General features: G+C 41.0%; 1 protein-coding gene across 2 annotated transcripts in view; it reads left to right on the top strand.

Moving 5' to 3' along the window:
* The window catches only part of Akap9 (A-kinase anchoring protein 9), a 146,326-nt gene that overhangs the window by 10,262 nt on the left and 109,659 nt on the right, over window positions 1-26,405 (top strand). For both annotated transcript variants that reach the window (XM_052173169.1, XM_052173168.1), the window contains exons 2-7: window positions 16,454-16,672; window positions 18,767-18,811; window positions 21,606-21,659; window positions 22,010-22,180; window positions 23,374-23,529; window positions 25,092-25,268. In XM_052173169.1, the coding sequence (XP_052029129.1) occupies window positions 16,454-16,672; window positions 18,767-18,811; window positions 21,606-21,659; window positions 22,010-22,180; window positions 23,374-23,529; window positions 25,092-25,268 (822 nt within the window). The remainder of the gene's footprint in view (window positions 1-16,453; window positions 16,673-18,766; window positions 18,812-21,605; window positions 21,660-22,009; window positions 22,181-23,373; window positions 23,530-25,091; window positions 25,269-26,405) is intronic.

The raw sequence follows: 26,405 nt of genomic DNA, 5'->3' as shown, positions 1-26,405 counted from the left end.
CCTCTGAAAAGTTCCTTTTCAAGTACTGCACCCATTTTCATTAGATACGTTGCTACCAGAGCAGTAATGTGTTGTTATATAAAGGAAACATTAAGACCGGAGAGATGGCTCAGCAGTTAAGAGCACTGACTGCTCTTTCAGAGGTCCTGAGTTCAAATCTCAGCAACCACATGGTGTCTCACAACCATCTGTAATGGGATCTGATGCCCTCTTCTGGAGTGTCTGAAGACAGCTACAGTGTACTCACACACACACACACACACACACACACACACTACTGACTTGAACAGATAAATGCAAAGCAGCCTAATTTGGGTGGGGTTTCTGTGTCTTGAAACAAAAGCTAAGGTAAGTGAAGAAGAGGTAAAGAGCAGTTGTAGAGATGGATCAGAAGGGCGGAGGAGGATGGGTGGAGTCCGTGGATCCGAAAGCCACTCGACTGCTGCTGTTTCTGTCACCTGTCTCACTTTCTTAGTATCCTTTATTCCTTCCTTTTCAGATCAGCTTTCTTTGACTATTCATTCCTATGCCTGACTGGAATGCAAGGGTGTGAATTCCTAGATCTGTCCTATCTAACAGAGCCCCCAAATATGTTTTAAAACTAACAGAGGGGGCAGACAGCTGGGCTGGCGATACAATTCCTGCAGTCCTCACTAAAGCAGGAGGATCTGGGGGGCAAGGCGAGCAGGGCCTGTATGAGACCCTTTTCCACAGAAGAAAGGCAGTGCGGTAGGAACAGGGGACACAAAGAGAAACTGTTCACCACTGGAGGCCTGTCTACTCAGAGTAAGTGCATAGCCACATTCACTGTGTTAGAAGTACCTGTTTAAAAGTTTTGACATCTAGGTCACATGGCTTAACAAAATGAAAATTTAGGATAGGAACCAAGCTTTGCTATTTTGAAAATCAGTGAGCAGTAAGGGCTGGGGACGTCTGCAGAACCAGTTTTCCTGACTCTGCTCCACGGGGCAATTTTGTATTTTGATTTGCTCTACAGCAGTTACTTTACTTGGTGTGTATCTGAGGAAGGAGGGATCATCTAATGCTAAAACATAAGCAACAACGCAGCAGTAAAACCCTGGCTCTGCTAGGCAAGGAGGAAAGCATTCGTGCCTGCGTACTGTTGAGTAGGGTATAGAGTGCACTTTAGAGGTTGTCTGAGCAGGACAGCTCAGATTCCAGTGAGGAAAACATCATGCACGGATCCTAGATTCCTTCACTGGGATGCCTCCCTTGTCTTCCTAGATAGTTTACTATCACTGCTAGTTACTGTTCTATTGCTATGACAAGCACGACTCCTGCAGCTTATGTAAGAATTTCTTCTGTATGGTGCCAGTGTTGATGCAGTGAGGTTGTCATGGCAGTGGACTGTCGTTTTGGAGGCTGGAGCACTCGGGCAGAGAGAGCGCTCACATCTTGAGCCGCAGACATGCACTAGAGGGAGTGAGCTGACTCTCAGTGCTCTGCTCTAGGGACATCATACTGCCTCCACCACATAGGCCTCACCTCCTACATGTCCCACACAGCACTACTGGGTGGAGACCGAGGGTTCAGATACACAAGCACGGGGGAGCATGCTCTTTCAAGCCTCCATAACCACTTAGTTCCCTAACCATCTAATGGATTCATGTGATCTCATCACAGTGAAGTAGGTGGAAAATCAAGGTTGCTGTGGATGGTGGAGGCTGTGCTCACTGCTGCTTTCCTGGAAAGTTAGTTCTGCATACTTAGACATATGTTTCATTTACAATAGAATACATTCAGTGTTCCTGTAAGGTAAAGGTTAATGATAAGGGAACATTTCTGTACTTAGCATCAGTTAGGGGTTATGCTGGTTTAGTAAAGTGCAGCTGCTGGTCTTCTCCAAGGTCTAGAGTTTTGCTACCCGTGGGTGGTTAGCTACCTTTCCGCCATGGTGGTTAGCTACCTTTCTGCCATGGCTGGTTAGCTACCTTTCCGCCATGGTGGTTAGCTACCTTTCTGCCATGGCTGGTTAGCTACCTTTCTACCATGGCTGGTTAGCTACCTTTTCGCCATGGCTGGTTAGCTACCTTTCCGCCATGGATGGTTAGCTACCTTTCTGCCGTGGGTGGTTAGCTACCTTTCTGCCATGGGTGGTTAGCTACCTTTCTGCCGTGGGTGGTTAGCTACCTTTCCAACCCACTCATGAGTGCTCTCTTGTTGAGTGAGCTTTAGGTCAAGTTAGAGAGCTGTTGTTTACCACCAAGGTGTGCTTGCCACTGCAGCACGCTTAGGGGTCTCATGCCATGCAGGTCAATCGTGGTACAGAGCGGCTGTAGCTGGGGAGGGTGTAGGCGCTTCCTGCCTTTGGAAGCTTATGTGGTGCTCTCTGCTACCATAAAAGTTCGTCTTCTGAGAGGAGGCTACCTACTTGGAAAATTGGAAAAAATTCATATTCCCCCCCCCCCCCCCATGTTCTTTCTGTGTAGACTTACTGGCTTGGAACTCACTATATGTAGAAAAAGTTGTTCTCGAACACAAAAGAGATCTGCCTGTCTCTGCCTCATGAGCGCTGGGTTCAAAGGTCATCATGTCTGGCTGCTGACCTACTTTTGCCAAGTAGTCTACATCTCCTTAAGGTTCCATACCCTCTCCCAGTAGCAGTGGCAGCTGAAACAGGCATTCCAAGCAGGAGTCTGCTGGAGGACAGTAGGAACCTCAGCCGTGCCCTGACGTGCTCTCAGACAGGTCATTAATACTCATCCTGTGCCCTGGCTTCCATATCCTTTCCTTGGTGTTGGCTGACCTCGTTCCACATCTTCATTCAAGTCACACATTTCTGTCTCAGGCTCTTTCAAAACCTACATTTAAAAAAAAAATCTAAAACCATGTTTTATTGCTTGAAATGATGTACTGTGTGTTTATTTTATTTTATTTTTCGTACTGCATTACAGTTCATCAGAGTAGGGTTTTGTTTTTTTGTCAGGTGTGTTTTCTCCGTCACGGTGTGTTCTCTGGCTTAGCATAAGAGTGGCTACGTGATAGACAGCACACATTTAGTGAAGAAATGAACTGTGCATTAACTACCTAAGACATGCCCAGTTCTAGCCTGCATATGTGTAATGCCAGGCAGCCTTACCTCTTCTGGAAAGCCTTTGAGAAAATCAGGGTAAGAGAGATCCCTGTACTGCTTCCTTCTATATAGGACTCCAGTGTTTAAGAAATCACGCTCAGACTTTTATCTCATTTAATTTTTACAGTTTGATGAAGTAACAGTCTGGCCTAGATTAAAAGGTCCTAATGTTAGGAATACATATTTTGACTAGTATCTAGCAGAGCTTGGTAAACCCTCAGTGAACACAGAAAACTAAGCAGATTATAAGCAGTCTTTTAAAAAAAATGACACTATAGAAATTAGCATATTTTCATATGTCATAGGATGTTCTGAAAATTCTTTTTTTCTGTAATGATTATTTCTGATACTGTAATTCTTGAGTTCAGGAATACATGACTGTTTAGTCTTTTCTTCTTGTTCTGGTTAGAGTAAGACATTTGCTCGGGATCTGAACCAGTTTTGAAAGACAAATGTATATGGACACAGTATCTTTCCAGAAAATCTTGCAACTATTTCTGTGACTACATATGTTAACATTTTTATAATTGGCTTCCAAATGGCAAACACAGATGGCTGGTGTCTGAATTTCCAGCATGTTTTAGAATAAATGTTTTCTCAGTAAGTTAAAGTGTATCACTTCAGTGTCAGGTGGTTACCCAATTGAGTAGGTTTTTTTTCCTGTCAACCATTTTTAAGCTTGAAATAAAAATAACTTAAATAGCCAGAAAATTGAATGTGTAAGATGATCTTGTTTCTTATTATTTTAGTTTTTTAAAAAGTTTGATTAATTAATTGATTGACTGATTTTTACTTATTCCCTCTCATTGCCCCTCTCCCAGTCACCCTTTCCTACAATCCCCCTATCTCCCACTCCCCTTCTCTGAGTAGGTGGCCCCCTAGGTATCCCCTCACTCTGGCACATCAAGTCTCTGCTGGCCTAGGGTCATCCTGCCTCACTGAGGGCAGGCGGGGCAGCCCGGCTAGAAGAGCATCTCCCGCATACATTCAACAGCTTTTGGGGTAGTGCTCACTCCAGTTGTTCGGGACTCACTACACATGTGCTATGTAGGTTTGGGGCGATCTAGGTCCAGCCTCTGTATGTTCTTTGGTTGGTGGTTCAGACTCTGACAGCTTCAAGGGTTCAGGTTAGTTGACTCTGTTGGTCTTCCTGTGGAGTTTCTATCCCCTTTGGGCTAGCAGTCCTTCCTCCTGTTCTTCCATAAGAATCCCCAAGCTCCCTCCACTGTTTGACTGTGGGTGTCTGCATCTGTCTGAGTCAGCTCCTGGATTGAGCCTCTCAGAGGACAGCCATCCTAGACTCCTGTCTGCAAGCATAACAGAATATTATTAATAGTGTCAGGGATTGGTGCTTGCCCATGAGATGGTTCTCAAGTTGGGTTGGTCATTGGTTGGTTGTCTATTCCCAGAGTCTCTGCTCCATCCCCCATGCCTGTATTTCTTGTTAACAGGGTAAATTTAGGGTCAAAAGTTTTGTGCATGGGTTGGTTTCTCTATTGCTCTACTGGGGTTTCTGCCTTGCTACAGGAGATGGCCTCTTCGGGTTCCATATCCTCAATGCTGTGAGGCACAGCTAAAGTCTCGTCCCTGATTCTTGGGTGCCTCATTTTGGAGATGTTCCCCACCTACTCACCCCCTCAAATGCAAAATTTCTTTTCATTCTTATAGCTATATTGCCATCTTTCCTGTCCCTCCCCACACCTGACCCTGAACTCCCCCCTCCTCTCTCGATCCCCTCACCTACCCAGCTCCCTCCCTCCGTCTGCCTCCTATGACTATTTTATTCCCCCTTTTAGTGGGATTCAAGCATCTTCACTTGGGCTTTCCTTGTTTAGCTTCTTTGGGTCTGTGGAGTGTAACGTTGTACTTGTATTTTATGGCTAATAGCCACTTATATGTGAGTACATACCATACAAACCTTTGAGATAGGGTTTCCTCACTCAGGATGATAATTTCAAGTTCCCTCCATTTGCCTGCAAAATTCATGACATCTTTGTTTTTAATAGCTGAATAGTATTCCATTGTGTAGATGTGCCACATTTCTATATCCATGGTTCTGTTGAGGGATATCTAGGTTTTTTCTAGCTATTATGAATAAAGCCGCTATGAGCATAGTTGAGCAAGTATCTTAGTGACATGTTGAAGCATCTTTTGGGTTATATGCCCAGGACTGGTATGGCTGGGTCTTGAGAACTATTCCCAGTTTTCTGAGAAACTGCCAAATTGATTTCCAAAGTGGTTGTACAAGTTTGCACTCCCACCAGCAATGGAGGAGTATTCTCCTTGCTACATATCCTTGTCAGCATGTATTATTTTTTGAGTTTTTGATCTTAGTAATTCTGATAGGTGTAATATGGAACCTTACAGTTGTTTACGTTTACATTTCTCTGATGACTAAAGACTTTGAATATTCTTTAATAGCTTCTTGGCCATTTGAGATTCCTCTGTTAGGAATTCTCTGTAGCTCTGGACCCCATTTTTTTAAATTAGGCATATTCTTTATTTCCATTTCAAATGATTTCCCTTTTCCTGCCCCCTACCCCCGAAAATCCCATAATTCATCTCCCCTCCCTCTGTTCCCCAATCAACCCTCTCTCGCTTCCTTGTCCTGATATTCCCCTACACTGCAGCATTGAGCCTTTCCGGGGCCAAGGGCCTCTCTTCCCTTTGATGTCTAACAAGGCCATCCTCTGCTGCCTATGTGTCTGGAGCCATGGGTCCCTCCATGTGTACTATCTTGCTGATGGTTTTGTCTCTGGGAGCTCTGGGAGTACTGGGTGGCTCATATTGTTGTTCCTCCCATGGCTCTGCAAACCCCTTCAGCTCCTTGGGTCCTTTCTTTAGCTCCCACATTGGGGACCCTGTGCTCAGTTCAATGGCTGGCTGAGAGTGCCCCCCTCTGTATTTGTCATGCACTAGCAGAGCCTCCCAGGTGACAGTTATATCTGACTCTGGTTAACAAGTACTTGTGGGCATTGATTTTAGTGTCTGGGTTTTGTAACTGTATATGGGATGGATCACTAAGTGGGGTAGTCTCTGGATGGTCTTTTCCTCAGACTCTGTTCTACCTTTTGTCTCTGTATCTCTTTCAGTGGGTATTTTGTTCCCCCTTCCAAAAAGGACCAGAGTATCCATACTTTGTTCTGCCTTCTTCTTGGGCATCATTTGATGTGTGAATTGTGTCTTGGGTATTCTAAGCTTCTGAGCTAATATCCACTTATCAGTGAGTACATACCATGTGTGTTCTTTTGTGATTGAGTTACCTCATTTAGGATGATATTTTCCAGTTCCACCCATTTGCCTAAGAATTTCATGAATCCATTGTTTTTAATAGCTGAGTAGTATTCCATTGTGTAAATATACCACATTTTCTGTATCCATTCCTCTGTTGAGGGACATCTGGGTTCTTTCCAGCTTCTGGCTATTATAAATAAGGCTGTTGTGAACATAATGGAGTGTGTGTCCTTATTACATGCTGGAGAATCCTTTGGGTATATGCCCAGGAGTGGTATAACAGGGTCCTCCAGTAGTATCATGCCCAGTTTTCTGAGGAACTGCCAGACTGATTTCCATAGTGGTTGTACCAGCTTGCAATCCCACCAGCAGTGGAGGAGTGTTCCTCTTTCTCCACATCCTAGCCAGCTCCTGCTGTCTCCTGAGTTTTTTTTATCTTAGCCATTCTGACTGGTGTGAGGTAAAAATCTCAGGGTTGTTTTGATTTGCATTTCCCTGATGACTAAGGATGTTGAACATTTCTTTAGGTGCTTCTCAGCCATTCGATATTCCTAGGTGAAAATTCTTTGTTTAGCTTTGTACCCCATTTTTAAATAGGGTTATTTGGTTTTCTGGAGTCTAACTTCTTGAGTTCTTTGTATATATTGGATATTAGCCCTCTGTCGGATATAGGGCTGGTAAAGATCTTTTCCCAATTTGTTGGTTGCCATTTTGTCCTATTGACAGTGTCCTTTGCCTTACAGAAACTTTCTAATTTTATGAGGTCCCATTTGTCAATTCTTGATCTTAGAGCATAAGCTATTGGTGTTCTGTTCAGGAAAATTTCCCCTGTGCTCATGTGCTCAAGGCTCTTCCCCAGTTTCTTTTCTATTAGTTTCAGTGTGTCTGGTTTTATGTGGAGGTCCTTGATCCACTTGGACTTGAGCTTAGTATAAGGAGATAAGAATGGATCTATTTGCATTCTTCTGCATGCTAGCCACTAGTTGAACCAGCACTATTTGTTGTAAAGGCTATCTTTTTTTCCACTGGATGGTTTTAGCTCTTTTGTTAAAGATCAAGTGACCATAGGTGTGTGGGTTCATTTCTGGGTCTTCAATTGTATTCCATTGATCTACCTGCCTCTCACTGTACCAATACCATGCAGTTTTTAACACTATTGCTCTGTAGTACTGCTTGAGGTCTGGGATACTGATTCCCCCTGAAGTTGAGAATAGTTTTAGCTATCCTGGGTTTTTTGTTATTCCAGATGAATTTGAGAATTGCTCTTTCTAATTCTATGAAGGATTGAGTTGGGACTTTGATGGGGATTGCACTGAATCTGTAGATTGCTTTAGGCAAGATGGCCACTTTTACTTTATTAATCCTGCCAATCCAAGAGCACGGAAAAATTTTCCATTTTCTGAGGTCTTCGATTTCCTTCTTCAGAGACCTGAAATTCTTGTCATACAGATCTTTCACTTGTTTGGATAGAGTCACACCAAGATACTTTATATTGTTTGTGAGTATTATGAAGGGTGTCATTTCTCTAATTTCTTTCTCAGTCTGTTTATCCTTTGAGTATAGGAAGGCTCCTGATTTGTTTGATTTAGTTTTATATCTGACCACTTTGCTGAAGTTGTTTATCAGCTGTAGGAGTTCTCTGGTGGAATTTTTTGGGTCGCTTAAGTATACTATTATATCATCTGAAAATAGTGATAATTTGACTTCTTCCTTTCTAATTTGTATCCCTTTGACCTCCTTTTGTTGTCTAATTGCTCTAGCTAGGACTTCAAGTACTATATTGAATAAATATGGAGAGAGGGATCAGCCTTGTCTAGTCCCTGATTTTAGTGGGAGTGCTACAAGTTTCTCTCCATTTAGTTTGATGTTGGCTACCGGTTTGCTGTATATTGCTTTTACTATGTTTAGGTATGGGCCTTGAATTCCTGTTCTTTCCAAGACTTTTAACATGAAAGGATGCTGAATTTTGTCAAATGCTTTTTCAGCATCTAATGAAATAACCATGTGGTTTTTTTCTTTGAGTTTTTTAATATAGTGGATTGCAATGATAGATTTCCTTATATTGAACCATCCCTGTACCCCTGGAATGAAGCCTACTTGGTCTTGGTGAATGATCGTTTTGATGTGTTCTTGGATTTGGTTGGCAAGAATTTTATTGAGTACTTTTGCATCGATATTTGTAAGGTATATTATCTAAAGTTCTCTTTCTTTGTTGGATCTTTGTATGGTTTTGGTATCAGCGTAAGTGTGGCTTCACAGAATGAGTTGGGTAGTGTTCTTTCTGTTTCTATTTTGTGAAATAGTTTGAAGAGTACTGGTGTTAGGTCTTCTTTGAAGGTTTGATAGAATTCTGCACTAAACCATCTGGTCCTGTGCTTTTTTTGGTTGGGAGACTTTCACTGACCATTTCTGTGTCTTTAAGGGTTGTGGGACTGTTTAGCTGGTCTATCTGATCCTGATTTAACTTTGGTATTTGGTATCTGTCTAGAAAATTGTCCATTTCACCCAGATTTTCCAGTTTTGTTTAGTATAGACTTTTGTAATAGGATCTGATGAGTTTTTTAATTTTCTCAGTTTCTGATGTTATATCTCCCTTTTCATTTCTAATTTTGTTAATTTGGGTACTGTCTCTGGGCCCTCTGGTTAGTCTGACTAAAGGTTTATCTATCTTCTTGATTTCTCAAAGACCCAACTCCTGATTTTGTTGATTCTTTGTATATTCTTTTTGTTTCTACTTTGTTGATTTCAGTCCTGAGTTTGATGATTTCCTGCCTCTGCTCGTCTTGGGTGCATTTGCTTCTTTCTGTTCCAGGGCTTTCAGGGGTGCTGTTGATCTCTCCAGCTTCTTTTTGGAGGCACTCAGGGCTATGAGTTTTCCTCTTAGCACTGCTTTCATTGTGCCCCATAAATTTGGGTATGTTGTGCCTTCATTTTCAATAAATTCTAAAAAGTCTTTGATTTCTTTCCTTATTTCTTCCTTGACCAAGGTATCATTGAGTAGAGCATTGTTCAGCCTCCATGTGTATGTGGGCTTTCTGTTGTTTTTGTTGCTATTGAAGACCACCCTTACTCCATAGTGATCTGATAGGAGGCATGGGATTAGTTTGATATTTTTTATATCTGTTAAGGTCTGTTTTGTGACCAAGTGTAAGGTCAGTTTTGGAGAAGGTACCATGAAGTGCTGAGAAGAGGTACATTCTTTAGATTTAGGATGAAATGTTCTATAGATATTTGTTAAATCTGTTTGATCCAAAACATCACTGTATCTCTGTTTAGTTTGTGTTTCTCTGATCTGTCCTTTGAGGAGAGTGGGGTGTTCAAGTCACCCACAATTATTATGAGGTGCATTGTGTGCTTTGAGCTTTAGTAAGGTTTCTTTTACGAATGAGGGTTCCCTTGCATTTGGAGCATAGATGTTCAGAATTGAGAGTTCTTCTTGGTAGATTTTTACTTTGATGAGTGTGAAGTGTCCTTCCGTGTCTTTTTTGATGACTTTAGGTTGAAAGTCAATTTTATCCAATATTAGACTGGCTACTCTGGCTTGTTTCCTGGGACGATTTGCTTGGAAAATTGTTTTCCATTCTTTTTCTCTGAGGTAGTCTTTGTTTTTCACACTGAGATGTGTTTCCTGTATGCAGCAAAATGTTGTCTCCTGTTTACCTATCCAGTTTGTTAGTCTATATCTTTTTATTGGGGAATTGAGCCCATTGATGTTAAGAGATATTAAGGAATAGTGATTGTTGCTTCCTGTCGTCTGTCCCGCCCCCCAGCCCCCATCCCTCCCCCCCCCCCCCCCCCACACACACACACACAGGGTTTCTCTGTGTAGCCCTGGCTGTCCTGGAACTCACTCTGTAGACCAGGCTGGCCTCGAACTCAGAAATCTGCCTGCCTCTGCTTCCCAGAATGCTGGGATTGCAGGCGTGCGCCACCACTGCCCGGCTGCTTCCTGCTATTTTTGATATAATTTTTATGTTTGTGTGGTTATCTTCTTTTTGGTTTGTTGAAACAAGTTTAATTTCTTGCTTTTTCTAGTATGTAGTTTCCCTCCTTTTGTTGGTGTTTTCCATTCATTATCCTTTGAAGGGGATTTGTGGAAAGATATCATGTAAATTTGTTTTTGTCATGGAATACCTTGGTTTCTCCATCTATGGTAATTGAGAGATTTGCTGGGTATAGTAGTCTGGATTGGCATTTGTGTTCCCTTAAGGTCTGTATGACATCTGCCCAGGATCTTCTGGCTTTCATAGTCTGGTGAGAAGTCTGGTGTAATTCTGATAGATCTACCTTTATATGTTACTTGACCTTTTTTCCCTTACTGCTTTTAATATTTTTTCTTTGTTTAGTGCATTTGGGGTATTAATTATTATGAGATGGGAGTAATTTCTGGTCAAATCTATTTGTAGTTCTATAGGTTTTTTTGTATGTTCCTGGGCATCTCTTTCTTTAGGTTAGGAAAGTTTTCTTCTAAAATGTTCAAGACATTTACTGGCCCTTTAAGTTGGAAATCTTAATTCTTTTCTATACCAAGACCTTAGGTTTGGTCTTCTCATTTTGTCCTAGATTTCCTGGATGCTTTGGGCTACGAGCTTTTTGCATTTTGCATTTTCTTTGACTGTTGTGTCAATGCTTTCTATGGTATCTTCTGCATCTGAGATTCTCTCTTCTATCTCTTGTACTCTGTTGTTGATACTTGCATCCATGAGTCCTGACTTCTTTCCTAGGTTTTCTATGTCCAGAGTTGTCCCCTTTGTGATTTCTTTATTGTTTCTACCTCTGTTTTTAGATCCTGGATGGTTTTGTTCAGTTCCTTCTCATGTTTGGTTGTGCTTTCCTGTAATTCTTTAAGGGCTTCTACCTGTTTACCTGTGTTCTCCTGTATTTCTTTAACAGAGTTATTTATGTCTTTTTTTTTTTTTTTAAGTTTTTTTTGAGACAGGGTTTCTCTGTGTAGCCCTGGCTGTCCTGGAACTTACTCTGTAGACCAGGCTGCCCTCGAACTCAGAAATCTGCCTACTTCTGCATCCCAAGTGCTGGGATTAAAGTCGTGCGCCACCACTGCATGACTATGTCCTTCTTGAAGCCTTTTATCAGCATTATAAGCTGTGATTTTAAATCCATGTCTTGCTTTTCCGGTGTGTTGGGGGATCTAGGACTTGTTGTTGTGGAAGAATTGGGTTCGGATGGTGACATGTTACTTTGATTTCTGTTAGTAACATTTGTACATTTGCCTTGCCATCTGTTTATGTCTGGTGTTAGTTGGTCCTGCTGTCTGTAGCTGGTACTTGTCCTTGTGTGCCTGCAAGCCTGTCTCAGCACCCCTGGGTGACTGGCTCTCCCCTGGTACAGAGTACTGTGGCGCTGCTCAGCTCCTGGGTGCAGGTGGGGTCCTGGTGGACCCTGCCCCAGCTGTTTTGACACTAGGGTATTCCCATGTTCCTAGCTGTTCCTGCCTGTCAGTTACAGGAACAAAGATGGTGGCCTTACCTCTCAATGTGGGCCTCCCTCTAAGTGTGGGACTCCCTATAGAGCAGATGTCCCCTGGCAGGATAGGTGCTTAGACTGCTGTGGTGCTGCCAAGCTCCTGGGTACAGGTGGGGCCCTGGCAGACTGTGTCCCAACTGATCTGACAGTCGGGTATTCCGTGTTTCTGGTTGTAACAGCCTGTTCAGTCGTAGGAGTGGACCCATTTTTAAATAGGATTATTTGGGTTCTTGGTGTCTAACTTCTTGAGTTCTTTGTAAATTTTGGATATTAGCCCTCTGTCAGATGTAGGGTTAGTGAAGATCCTTTGGTTGCTGTTTTGTCCTATTGACAGTATCTTTTGTCTTATAGAAACTTTGCATTTTTGCATTTTCATGAGCTGCCCCATTTATCAATTGTTGATCTTAAAAGCCTGATCCATTGGTGTTCTGTTCAGAAATTGTCCCCTGTACCAATGCATTCAAAGCTATTTTGTACTTTCTCTCCTATGAGATTTAGTGTATCTGGTTTTATGTTGAGGTTCTTGATCCATTTGGACTTGAGTTTTGTGCAGGGTGATTCAGATTTGTATTCTTCTACTTGTAGACACCCAATTAGACCAGTTAGACCAGCACCATTTGCAGAAGATGGGTTTTTTTTTTTTTTTTTTTTTTTTCCATTGAATGGCTTTGGCTCCTTTATCAAAAATCCAGTGTCCATAGTTTGTCCCACACATAGTGTGTGGGTTTATTTCTGGGACTTTGATTTCAGTAGTCTTCTATGTAGGTAACTAAGAGAAATTATGACTTCATAGAATCAAGGAAAACAATGTCTGTAATTTTATCCCTTTTTAGAAACAGCCCATTCGCTAATATCCAATATATACAAAGAACTCAAGAAGTTAGACACCAGAGAACCAAATAACCCTATTAAAAAATGGGTACAGAGTTAAACAAAGAATTTTCACCTGAAGAAATTTGGATGGCTGAGGAGCACCTTAAGAAATGTTCAACATCATTAGTCATTAGGGAAATGCAAATCAAAACAACCCTGAGATTTCACCTCACACCAGTCAGAATGGCTAAGGTTAAAAACTCAGGAGACAGCAGGTGTTGGCGAGGATGTGGAGAAAGAGGAACACTCCTCCACTGCTAGTGGGGTTGCAAATTGGTACAACCACTCTGGAAATCAGTCTGGCAGTTTCTCAGAAAACTGGGCATGACACTTCCGGAGGACCCTGCTATACCACTTCTGGGCATCTACCCAGAGGATTCCTCGGCATGCAATAAGGACACATGCTCTACTATGTTCATAGCAGCTTTATTTATAATAACCAGAGGCTGGGAAGAACCCAGATGTCCCTCAATGGAGGAACGGATAAAGAAAATGTGGTATATTTACACAATGGAATACTACTCAGCAATTAAAAACAATGATTTCATGAAATTCTTAGGCAAATGGTTGGAAGTGGAAAATATCATCCTAAGTGAGGTAACCCAATCACAAAAGAATACACATGGAATGCAATCACTGATAAGTGGATATTAATTAGCCCAGAAGCTCTGAATACTCAAGACAAAATTAGCATATCAAATGGTTCCCAAGAAGAAGGAAGGAGAGGACCCTGGTCCTGGAAAGGCTTGATCCAGCATTGTAGGGGAGTACCAGGACAGAGAAATGGTGTGGGGGGGGGGGTGATTGGGGAATGGGTGGAGAGAAGAGGGCTTATGGGACATATGGGGAGGGGGGAACTGGGAAAGGGGAAAGCATTTCAATATAAACAAAGAATATAGAAAATTAAAAAAAAAAAAGAAATAGCCCATTCAAATACAATTGTAGAATCATTCTCTTTGTACATGTGCATGTGTGTCTTGACCATTGGATTTAGTAGTGCATGCTGTTGCCTGTGCTTTTCAGTCAACCTTTCCATAATTCAGTGTTTAGTGTTACAATCCTCTGTGTACTTATGCATCTGAGTAAACATTAGATATAAGTGATTCGTATGCAGTAAATAATTGAGGTTTGAAGCAAAATAGTATTACAACATCCTCTGAGGTGTACTTTTAAGAATGCCATTCCCAATGTTTTTGGCATTGCATTCTCCATGAGGGATCCTTTCTTTCTAAATGATGAGCTTGGAGTTTTGATTCTAAATATGGATAGTATTTTAATAATAATAATCCAGTCAATTTATTTTTAAGAACAAGTCTATCCTACAAAGTCCTTTAAATGCATTTCAGCTGATTAATAATGTACAAAGAGGCAGCTGACCCTGCACCTGTTCTTTAGGCAGACGTGAATCAGAATGACTGAAGAGTTGCTAAAGGACTTGGGAAAGCCTTGACTGTGTGTATTTTTATATTGTATAGCATTAGCAGCTGCTACGTGTGATTGCTGAATTAATTTCTTCAAAAAATAGGGCATCCCTATGCATATTATTTTACAGTTGATAAAGTTGCAAAATACTATACTTATTCATAGTCTGTCACATCTTTTGATAATAATATCAACATCTTAAAAGATACCTTAATCTTTAATACTGCCTTGGCATATTATATAGTCACTTATAAGCTATCTTTTTAGTTAATGTTATAAATACAGTTATATTATTAGTATAATTCATTTTTCAAAAGCTCTAGGTCTCATTTTTTGTTTTCCTTAGAGTGATCAAAGACCTCAAATTTAACAATTGTCGGTTAGTATCTTTTTCATAGGAAAGAAATTTTATTTTCTTTTAAAGAGAAAATTTATGTTGGGAGACGGCTTAGGATGTAAAGTGCTTGCTTACGTAAGCAAAGTTTGGGTCCCCAACATATATGTAAAAAGCCAGCCATGGTGGTGAGACTCTATATAATTTCAGCACAGTGGCGTATGGTGGAGACCTAGGTAGAGACAGGAGGATGCTGAGAACTTGTTGGCTAGATTACCACAGTCAATATGAGTAACTGCTTCAGTGCAGAGTGGTAGGGGGTGGCATTTGAAGTCAGTCTCTGGTTCTGTGTGCACATACTTAGGCAAGCACCTTCGCATGCACACGTGCGTGTGCACACACACACACACACACACACACACACTACTCTTAAAGAGAAATTAAATTTAGGAGAAAACATCTGTAGTTTAAGTTGTGAACATACCAAAGTCCATGTACATTCTTTGTTTTTCAAAATTTACCCATTGCTGTGAGTATAGTGTTACTAAAATTCAAACTAAATATGATTGTTCATGGTTGAAGCCTGAGGCCTGTTTTGTCTTTAGTAGGAAGAGGTGTAGATGGCTTTCTTTTTATAATAACTATAGTGTGACACTGTTTTATATACACTACTGTGTGATGAGTATCACCATTAGCAATAATGGTTTCAATTAATTTTCTTTTGGATTTGTTTTTTTTGAGACAGGGTTTCTCTATATAGCCCTAGCTGTCCTGGAACTCACTCTGTAGACCAGGCTGGCCTCGAACTCATAAATCTCCCTGCCTCTGCCTCCCAGAGTGCTGGGATTACAGGCGTGTGCCACCACCGCCCGGCTTAAATTAATATTTTTAATAAGCATTCACCATAGTTCATCAGTATTGTGTTGTATATGGAATGAAAATTTTGGCTAGATGATGATATTTTATGTATGTCCTGGCCTGGTGTTGAACACATCATATAATAATAAAGAAAACTTTTACCTTTTTTTTACTAGATATATTCTTTATTTACATTTCAAATGATTCACCCTTTCCTGGTTCCTCCCCTCCCTGAAAGTCCCATAAACCCTCTCCCCTTCCCCTGTTCCCCAATCAACCCCCTCCTGCTTCCCTGTCCTGGTATTTCTGTACACTGCTGCATTGAGACTTTCCAGGACCAAGGGCCTCACCTTCCTTCCTTCTTGGGCATCATTTGATATGTGAATTGTGTCTTGGGTATTCTGAGGAACTTTTTCCTTTTACCTTTTCTTTTCTTCCCATGATAGCTGAAAGTGTTTGGTGCTCTTGAGTTACATATTTTAATACATGTCCATTTCTCTTATGACTTTCATTGCTGTCTTAACATTTTAGTATTAGATACATCCTTGTTTTAATTTTTGTTGACTACTTTACAAAAAAGGAAATCACAATGGTACTGAGTTTTAATTTATAGCAAGAGGTGCCCAGGATTAAACATGTCTTTTAAAAATAAATGTAAATAAGAATGGTGCAGTGATACAGATCGCAAGAAAACTATACGAATAGGTCTCAGTAGGCTAATCTTGGAGGGCTAGGAAGCCTTGCTCTGGAATTTACGTTCTTTCCACTCTTCCCTTATGGACACGGCTAGAAACCACAGCGAGGGCTAATTGTCTTTAGAAAACCCATGAAGGGTGCATTTGAACTCCGCATGCGTTATTCTTTCGACAGTTTGAAATCCTCAGATAATGCTCAGAAATGAGCAACAGGGAGTCTCACCCACCAGCCTCTGACTCTGAGCTAATGTGCTCTTGCAGACGTTTTCCTTTCTTACATATGTGTCTTTGCAGTGTGGCAGTGATTGCTTTCATCAGGATAGTATGCCTGCCCTTAGTTTGTCATTCGTTCTTAGTGATAGTTTGAGTTTTTAATAAAGTGACTCAGCTTTAATAATGTTAAAAAAAAAAAAAAAACCCTTAGATGAGGATAATGCCACTTTGTTTTTTCCCTTGTAGCTTGCTCGGTTTCGACAAAGAAAAGCCCAACATGATGGGGACGTTCTGAAGAAACAGAAGAAGAAAAGAACGTCAGGCTCTAAACAAGATTCAGGCTTACACACTGATCAGCAGAGTGACAAGATCTGCTCGGACAGTTCTCCGAGGGTAGATTTAGCCGGGAATCCTGATTCCTCTGGTGCAGACGTGACAAAGCACGACCACACCTTCTCTGCTGAAGTAAGAACTTCCGTTTTCAGTATGGCTTTAAGTGGAACATCGGGTAATGACACTGGTCGTGAGCACACCGTGCCGTTAAATGATGGCTTTGCTCCTTCTCACAAATCTCAGCACTATGGTAATGTCTAGACCTAAAATACTTACTAGCCTCTGAGTGGACCTTGTGAGCTTCATCCAGCAAACCTTTCCTGAGTACTCACTCAGCAGTGCAAAGATGAGGAACGCAGAGATAAAAACAACAGTTACCTCTACTAGAGTTTATTTGACTTGTGATTCCAGGTTCTGTCTGTTCCACCATTGCAGGTTTTGCCTAGCCCACCATTGCAGATTCTTCCAGTCTACTATTGCAGGTTCTGTTTATTCTGAAGTAGGCCAGCCTGGTTTGCAAAATAATTCCAGAACAGGCCAAGCTACATAGTGAGACCCTGTCCTGAAAGAAAAAGAAAACGAAAAAGAAAAAGAAAAAGAAAAAAAAAAACCAAAACCAAAAACAAAAAAAACCCTAAATAAATAAATAAATAAATAGTCATTTGCTTGCCAAACCTGATGACCTGAGATCTATTCCCAGGACCTATGTGGTTAACCTTGTCATGTGACTTCCATGTTGTGCTGCACACACACATTAAGGAAATAAATGTAGTACAGTTTTCAAAAGAAAACATGGAGAATGATAGCAGTGTGTTGTTTGGAGGGCACCATTCTCTTTCACCCAAGTGTTTTGCTTGGCATGGGCAGTGTTGTGTATTGTGGGCTTTTTGTAGAGGCACTCTATCAGATTATGGGGGTTCCTTTCTACCTTGAAGCCATTGAGTGGTTTTATGTGTTTATTTATTTATTTTGCAGTGCTGGGGTTCACATCCAGCGCCCTGGGGATGCTCAACCAACACTTTACCATGGAATTATATTCCTATCCCTCAGCTAATATTTTTGTCATGAGCCCTCTATGTGTGTGCACACATGCACACAATCACACATGCAATCATATATGCATACACAATAATACATCAGTCAGAGTCAATCAAGCAAGCAATCAGAGCCTCTTTAATTAGGAACCTTTGTTACAGAATTTAAGAATAGAGACAAGCTTATTTCTTTTTCTGTGAGTAGTTACTACTACTTAGGAAGAGCATTGCAGAATGTGATTTAAATGTTAAATAATATTTCTATAGGAATATATGAATAAATCAGTGATAGTTAATATTTATAAACTTTCAGGTTAGGGATGCATGTGTGTGTGTATGTGTGTGTGTGTGTATATGTGTGTGTGCGCCTGTGTGCACCCATGTGCACATGTGCACAGGTGGGTGTAACAGTAAAAGCACTTTTGGAATGAGAAAAGATAGGATTTATTTCTTTATTGCACTTCCCACTTGAGGGAAGCTTTGGATGCTACTGACCCTGTGCCCAAATTCTGGGATAAAGTGGAAGTGTTTGCTTTTTATTACTTTGTAGGTAGGGATACGGCTGGCTGTGGGGCTTGTGCTTGGTTCCCACACGTGCAGTGCCCATGGAGGCCCGAAGCGAGCATCAGACCCTTTAGAATGGAGCCACACTGCCACAGGCCCCGTGGTCAGAACCTTCCTGGCCAGAGCACCAAGTGCTCGTAACTGCTGAGCCATTTCTCTAGCCTCTAGCAAAAGTTTTGAATGGATGGCCTTTAAGATGTAAAATCAGTAGAGCAGCAAAGGATGTTATTTGTTTTCAAGAAATTACTTTTAGATAAGACTTTATGATACTTTTGAAGAAAGGAGACTTCTGATGGTAGCATTTAAGACTTTTCCTTAGGAGTTATAATGTTTAAAGAAATCATACCTTGGTGTTTTTTGCTTACAAAGGAAGGGTACTATGTGTAACATAGTTTTCTTGACATTTTTTATATAGAGAAAAATTACTGTTCAGACACTAATTCATAAGTGAAAATTTAAAGGTCTGGATAATTTGTATTAGGTTTTAGTAGTATTACAGGGTTCAGTAGCATTTATGTAGTTTTCATTTTGTTACCAATAGTAGTTTCTTAGTGGAAGTAAAATATAGGAAAAATTATTTCTTGCAAAATATATTAAAAATTATAAATTGTTTTTCCTTTTATTTTAGCCTGAAAGTGAAATTTCTACCACTGCAGATGAATGTAGCTCTGAGGTAAGATTAACATGTCTCAAATGGTATAAGCAAAAATAGTTATTTTATATCACGAAAATCATTAATTGCTGGTGCTTTGCTTCTTGTATATTTTACATGCTTCTGTTGCATTTCTATAAATATAATAAAATAACAACAGCATAAATGTTAGCAAACCACAGGTGTTTTCTACTGCAGTCATTTTCCACAATGGTAACTGACATCTTTACTACTCAATAGTTTCATTTTTAAATACATAAAGACTCTGGTTGGTTTCTGGGAAATGGTTTGATACTGGGTTTCTGGATGTAAGACCAGTCTTATTTAGCACAGTAAAATTTTCTAATATTCTGTTACGAGTAAAGCTTTTCAGAAATGTGTAGATTTATGTTAACTATATGGACTTGTTTATTGGCACTAATGCTGTGGCAGTGACTTTAGGCAAGAACTGTTAGGTGGATATGGCCTCTCTCTGACGTGTTGTCCTTATGTGCTTTTGATAAGTGTGCACCACTTAATGTGCTGTGGTAAGTGTGCATCACTTATGCTGTGAGAAGTGTGTATCCTTTTGTCCTGACTTTTAAATACCATCTCCATTTCTTTGGTACATGGAGAACATGAGAACATGAAAACCAATTTCTTACTGTAAATGTGTCAACAAAGTAGTATATTTTATAAAATTCAATGTGTTGAGGTTGCTAATAGTAAAGAGAACCATTTATGCTTAAGCTAACTTAGCATGACGTTATAATAATAATAACAACAATATGGGTAGTATTTAACAAATTTAATGTATTTTAGAGCTAAGAATATTCTTACTTGTAGACTGGCCAGGAAAATAACCAACAATGAATAAATTAATTGGTATCTGAATAACTCTCTGTAAAATTTCCTCTGTGGTAAGTATGGATTTAAAATTACAAATTCCAAAAGCTACCAATCAAAAATACTGTACCAGAAAAGTTGTCTTTTAGAATAAGAGAAATTGAAACTTTTAAAGATAAGTACAAACTAAAGCCAACCAAACTAGTGATGTAAAGTTCCACATGCGGACAATGAAAGAGAACCTCATAGAAGCACAGGCGAGAGTCAGCGTAGGAAGAGCAGATGAACTGAGTCAAAACAGGTAAAAGCCAATTTGTCTCACTCTGTAAATAAGCAAACCCTAATGGGTGTGAGGGGAAAACCAAAACCAAAACAAAACCTGAAACAACCAGAAAACAGTCAGCGGAGTTATAAGAAGAAGCAAGGTTTTCTCAATAATAGCACTAAGTGTAGTATCAGTTTTCCAATTAAAAGACACAATCGGGGTGGCTGAAAAAAACAAACAAAATACAATTATTTGTTGTCTGTGAGAATATATCTCAGTGGTAGAGACACATGCCGGAGGCCCCATGCCAGGCAAGAGGAAGCCTTCAAGCCAACACAGGTGTATGCGTGGCTTACAAAGTGCTCTTTATGCCAACGTTGTCAGGAAGGACAACGGAGGCTGCTGCCCTCGGTGAAGCCAGGTCAGTCTTGCTTTCTGGTACTTGCAGCCCTTTTGGGATGCCTGAGAGAGAGTGCTGTATGGAGGGAGATGGAGACCTTCATGTAATGCCAATTTCTGTGTGTGACCACCATTAGTGTCTTGTCCCTACAGGACACTTTCCCTCTCTAGTCGCTCTGTAGTGCTTCTGATGCCTCGGTCAGGATTTGCCCTCAGATACGTGCAGCTTTCCTATGTGACTTTGGGGAAGACAGGCAGTGCTGTGGCTAAGACGGACATCCTCAACAATTTGGGAACCACTGTCAGGTGTTTTGCTAAAGCATTCATGGAAATTCTTTAGGTTGCTGCAAACATCTCTATGATTGAACACTTGGGTTTTGGCTTTTAGCATGCTTGTCTGGTGGCAGACAAAGCAGTTGTGATCCTAAAACAGTGGACTTGAGAGCCTTCTACTGGGGGCTGCTTCAGTGTGCTTGTCAACTATAGTAGTCTGTTAGCTGGGCTATCAAAGCGAAAGAGAAAGTCCCGGGTAGGGGGTGGGAGATGCCGTCTGTAAGACTTGCTGCACAAGCATGAGTTCCTGCGTGTGGTTCCGGTGTGGTTGTTAGTTTGTGTAATCACAGCACTGGGGAGACCCAGACAGGATGCCTGGGCTCTGGGGACAGCCAGGCTGGCTGGGTGAGTGAATTTAAGGTTTAGTGGGACTCCACAGTGCTTGGGAAAGACACCTAACATTGAACCCTGACCGCTCGCTCACATATGTACTCAAAGGCTATAGCAGTCCATAGCCTACCCAGTCACCCTTCGTATGGAGAAGCCGTGTGGGGGAGACGTCAGTGGTGGTTGGGGGACGAAGAAGAGGCAGTGTGCACACTCAGGTGTTTGAGGAATGAATACATTTGAAGTTGTTATATGTCTTGAATTAAATTTAAGTTTATCACTAAGTATGGTTTTGCTAGTAAGACTTTTTTTTTTTAGTCTTAAAAGGACTGGAGTAGGGCGATGACTCAGTCAAGTATTTGCCCCACAAGCAAGAGGTTAGATCTCTAACACCCACATAAGATATTTGGAAATGTGTATCTGCAGCCCCTACACTGGGGAGGCAGGGACAGGAGGATCAGGGCTGGCTGGTGAACAGGTGTAGCTTAATTAGTGGCCCCCAGGCTCAGTGAGAAACCTTGTTTCAAACAACAACATACCACTACAGTGGTACACGCTGTGTCCACCCATCCCACACACATCCCACAAAGGACAAAAATACTGTTATCAGGTATGAATTACATTTAGTTTAAGATCATAATATATCAGGAAATTGTTTTTATACAGATTAATGGCTGCAGTTCTGTGATGAAACCAGGAACGCCTACAGATACCTTAAGGGTACAGTATTTAAACTGTTGATGATACTAATGCGTTCCACTGTAAAGGCTCCGGCTTACTAACAGCTTTCTCTGCATGTACTTCTTCCTGTGTACACTTACATTGTACAAAACAACTTACCCCCTTTTTCCTGTGACAGTTGTAACAAAGTACAGAAATCCTTTTTTAGCAACATCGTTTAATGTTGCTATGGTGTTTATATCATTAACAACAAAGCAGCTTTCTAATAAACTTGAAGGAGGTAGGAGTGTTTTAAAGTGGCCTTTGCTGTGCAATTTTAAAGTTTGTCTCTATTTTTCAAGAGTATCACTAGTACTTAATTATTAAAAAAAAATCTTGAATTGATTTAGGAAGAAGACTTTTCAATTGATGATTCTTACCGTGAACAAGGCGCTCACTCCAGTCAGACGTGTCTGCAGATGGTGGAGAGTGAGCTGGCTGAGAAGCAGCACGGCATTGACGACCTGACTCAGGAGCTGGAAGAGATGAGGGCCAGCTTTGGGACCGAAGGGCTGAAGCAGGTGTGCCCGCTGAGGCTTTGGCTTGTTACATTCCTAGGAGGCAGGAATGGGAGTATATGTGTGTGCTCTAAATATGGGGCTTTGGAATGGCGATGTAGGTCACATCATAATTTTTTGTTCTTGTATATAGATAGTATAAATAATGCTTACTTAAAATGAGGATTGTAGAAACAGCTGAAATATGTGGACTTTTAAAATTTAACCATCTAAACTTGCTAGAGTCAAATTCATTCCCTTAAGACAGACTTTTTTTTTTCTGTAATCTGCTTCAGAGAAAATAGGTATAAACCACAAAAAAGTGTGACATAAACCTATTAAGAATGTCAGCAAGTCGACAGGAGCCTGATATGACTGTCTCCTAAGAGGCTCTGCCAAAGCCTGACAAATACAGAGGTGGATACTCACGGCCAACCATTGGACCGAGCTGGGGTCCCCAATGGAGGAGCTAGAGGGGACCGAGGGAGCTGAAGGGGTTTGTAACCTCATAGGAAGAACAACAATATCAACCAATCAGATCCCCCAGAGCTCCCAGGGACTAAACCACCAACCAAGGAGTACACATGGAAGGACCCATAGCTCTAGCTTTATATGTAGCTGAGGATGGCCTTGTTGGGCATCAATGGGAGGAGAGGCCCTCCCTTGGTCCTATGAAGGTTTGATGCCCCATTGTAGGGGAATGCCAGGATGGGGAGGTGGCAACGGGTGGGTGGGTGGGGGAGCACCCCCATAGAAGCAGGGGGAGGGGGGTGGGATAGGGTGTTTCCGGGTTGGGCTGGGAAACCGGGAAAGGAGATAACATTTGAAATGTAAATAAAATATCCAATAAAAAAAAGAAGAATGTTAAAAAAAAAAGAATGTCAGCAAGTCATTGTAAGTCTCATCTGCTGGGCAGGGAAGTGAAGATGAAGTGAGACAATATACTTCCACCCTCTTCAGAAACAAGCCTGGCTTAACTGTTTTTGTAGTTGTTACCTAGAAGCACATTGGGGCATTCCAAAGTGTAAAGATACTTCTTCTACAATAAAATATGTAAAAGCCAAACCAAATATATTCTCCTCTTTAATGCGTACATATTTTCAAAGATAATTTTGCAATAAGACTAATTTGGACAGGCAGTAGCTTTTATGGGATATTGTTTATTTTGAAAATGAAAAAGGCAAAAAGCTAATCCAGTTCTCACTGGTTCCTCTCAGTTACAAGAGTTTGAAGCTGCCATTAAACAGAGAGACGGCATCATCACTCAGCTCACTGCTCACCTGCAGCAAGCAAGAAGGGAGAAGGACGACACAATGATAGAATTTTTAGAGTTGACAGAACAAAGCCAGAAATTGCAGATTCAGTTCCAGCACGTAAGTATTACTAGTCCAGCAATGTTTCATGTGAAGTTATTTGTAATGAATTATATACCTTTTCACTTTCCAGAACAAATCAAAACTTATTCTGAAGCTATTTGCTTCTTTTAGTGTACTGAAAAAAAAGTGGTAAATTTGGGTTGTTATATTAGCTAAGAATTTTAATTCCTATCTTGTGAGTGGTTTCCCGCTGTTGTGCAGCATCTTACCAAGGCAGACTGAGTGGATTTTGTAGGGCTTACTCTGAGTTGCACTGCGCCTTTGCAGTCCAGCATAGTTTCAGTTGGGTTCTAAGTGGTAACTGGACCTACACCTCCCATTCACTTTATGATGCTTACCTTGCAAATACATCCTTGGGAATGCAAGTTGACCCAATGTAGAATTACCAGAAAGGAGGGAACATCAGCTGAGAAGATGCCTTCATAAGACTTGGCTGTAAGGATTTTCTTAATTAGTGATTGGTGGAGGGTGTTCAGCTTGTAGTGGGTGATACCATCCCTGGGGAGGTGGTCCTGGTCCTAAAGGGAAGCAGACTGAGCAAGCCAGCAGGCAGCACTCTCCGTGGCCTCGGGATCAGCTCCTGTGTCTAGGTTCCCGCCCTGCTTGGTTCCAATCCTGATTTCCTTTGACGATGAACTGTGATGTGGAAGTGTAAGCCAGATAAATCCTTTCCTCTCCAACTTATTTTGACAGTGATGTTTTGTCATTTAGATCTAGTAACTCTGACTAAGACAGAATCTCATTGCATTATCAGAGTGTACTGGCTGGTTTTGAGTGTTAACTTGACACAGGCTGGAGTTATCACAGAGAAAAGGAGTTTCAGTTGGGGAAGTGCCTCCATGAGATCCAACTGTGAGGCATTTTCTCAATTAGTGATCAGGGGGGAGGGCCCCTTGTGGGTGGTACCATCTCTGGGCTATATTCTTGGGTTCTGTAAGAGAGCAGGCTGAGCAAGCCAGGTGAAGCAAGCCAGTAAGAAACATCCCTCCATGGCCTCTGCATCAGCTCCTGCTTCCTGACCTGCTTGAGTTCCAGTCCTGACTTCCTTTAGTGATGAACTGCAACGTGGAAGTGTAAGCTCAATAAACCCTTTCCTCCCCAGCTTGCTTCTTCGTCATGATGTTTGTGCAGGAATAGAAACCCTGACTAAGACACAGAGTTTGACAGCAAGTAATACAAAACACGTTGAAATATCTTAAGCCAAAGAATTTTTATATAAGTAGACAGGAGTCTGACAGAATTTAGGGGCAGAAATACAGTCAGGCCTCTGAACAGGATTGGAGCTAGAGTCTGGAAAGTTACAGAATCCAGAAGTATGTTTCTGTCGCACTTCTCCTGGCGTTTAGTTCTCACTCCTGTCTCTCCCACTTGATCTGCTTTTTCTGATTTATCAATATGAAAGATAATCTATAGGCTCAGTCAGTCCAGGCATAACAGCATGTTTCTAAGATCTCAACTCCCCGAAGTGAACAGAGGTCAACATATTAATACTCAGAGGATGTCTGTTCATGACTAGTCACTTCTGAATTTACTATGTGAATGTTCTTTCTGTTTTCAAGTTACAGGCCAACGAAACTCTGCAAAACAGCACTCTTAGTCGAACTGCGACAGATTTACTGCAGGCCAAACGACAGATCTTTAGTCAACAGCAACAGCTGCAAGATTATCAGAAAAAGGAGGAGGACTTCCAAGTGCAGATTTCTTTTTTACAAGAGAAAATTAGAGCGTTTGAAATGGTAAGGAAGCCAGCTCGTGTGTAGCAACTTTGTAATTCACTCTTCTTAGTCATATTTCTCTCCTTTATTCATATGAATTATAAAATTGTATAATTAAGGCAAACTCTTTGAATAATTAAAATAAGTTATTTCAAAAGCAGTTGAGAGTCTCACACTGATAAAGTTACTAGGATACTGAGGCCCACTGTTGCGCTCCTCAGGTGAACTGCAGATGTTAGCTGGAGTCTCCGGAGCGCCTGTGCTTATAGCTCAGATATCTTTCTTTTTCCATCTGAAGTAGTCCCAGTGTTGCTATGATACTAACATTCTGAAAATATTTTTCTAACAAGATTAAATTTTGTAGGTTTAGTTAGGAAAGCTAAATGCAACTGGTTATTCAAATTCTGTTCTATTTCTTAGTAACATGTTTAGGAAATCAGTGCCCTTTGTGGCCAGGGGCGGCCATATGCATCACATAGTTTATAATCCTAAATGCTAGGAGCTCCCTTCTGAAAGGCTTGCTTTTATTGATTTTTCAAATGAGAAATGAAAAGTTGTTTGTTGCTGGCCTCTCTACTTATGCCAGAATTTAGATTCGAACTGTCCATGAGTTCTGAAGGCAGGGGAGAGCTCTTGTACCACACTGCCTGTTTTTATATGTAACAAATGTGTTAGGTAACATAACAAATTGGGAGCACAATCTGATTTGATTTGCCGGCTCAGGAAACTTACTTTTGGTATCATCTGAGTCCTAAGCTTGGGTAGATGTGAACTCAGATTTAAGTTCAAGAGGCTGCTTAAAAATTCAAATATAAGATTGTTAATTTGCAATGATAAGTAATAATCATGGGAAACTATATATTTCAGGTCCATTGGATTTCATTTTCTTTCCATGGACAAATGAATTTAAAAAGACAAATAGTAGTTGGAGGGTTCATTAGTGAGCAGATGGAAGGATGCCGGGCGCTCAGATGTACGCCATTAGACTGAGATGAACTGGTGTCTGCGTCCATCGTAGTGAAGGCTGTACCTGTGGGCTGGCATTCTTTCCTCCTATGTACCACATGCTTCCAACACTGGTTGGTTGTTTTTTAAATTTTATTGAGAATATTTATATTGAGTGTGGTTGGGTGATCCTTCTGCCTTTGGAGTACTGTG

This window comes from Apodemus sylvaticus, chromosome 2, assembly GCF_947179515.1.
Source record: "Apodemus sylvaticus chromosome 2, mApoSyl1.1, whole genome shotgun sequence".
NCBI classification, from domain to species: domain Eukaryota; kingdom Metazoa; phylum Chordata; class Mammalia; order Rodentia; family Muridae; genus Apodemus; species Apodemus sylvaticus.
This window is presented reverse-complemented; position numbering and strand designations above follow the sequence as displayed.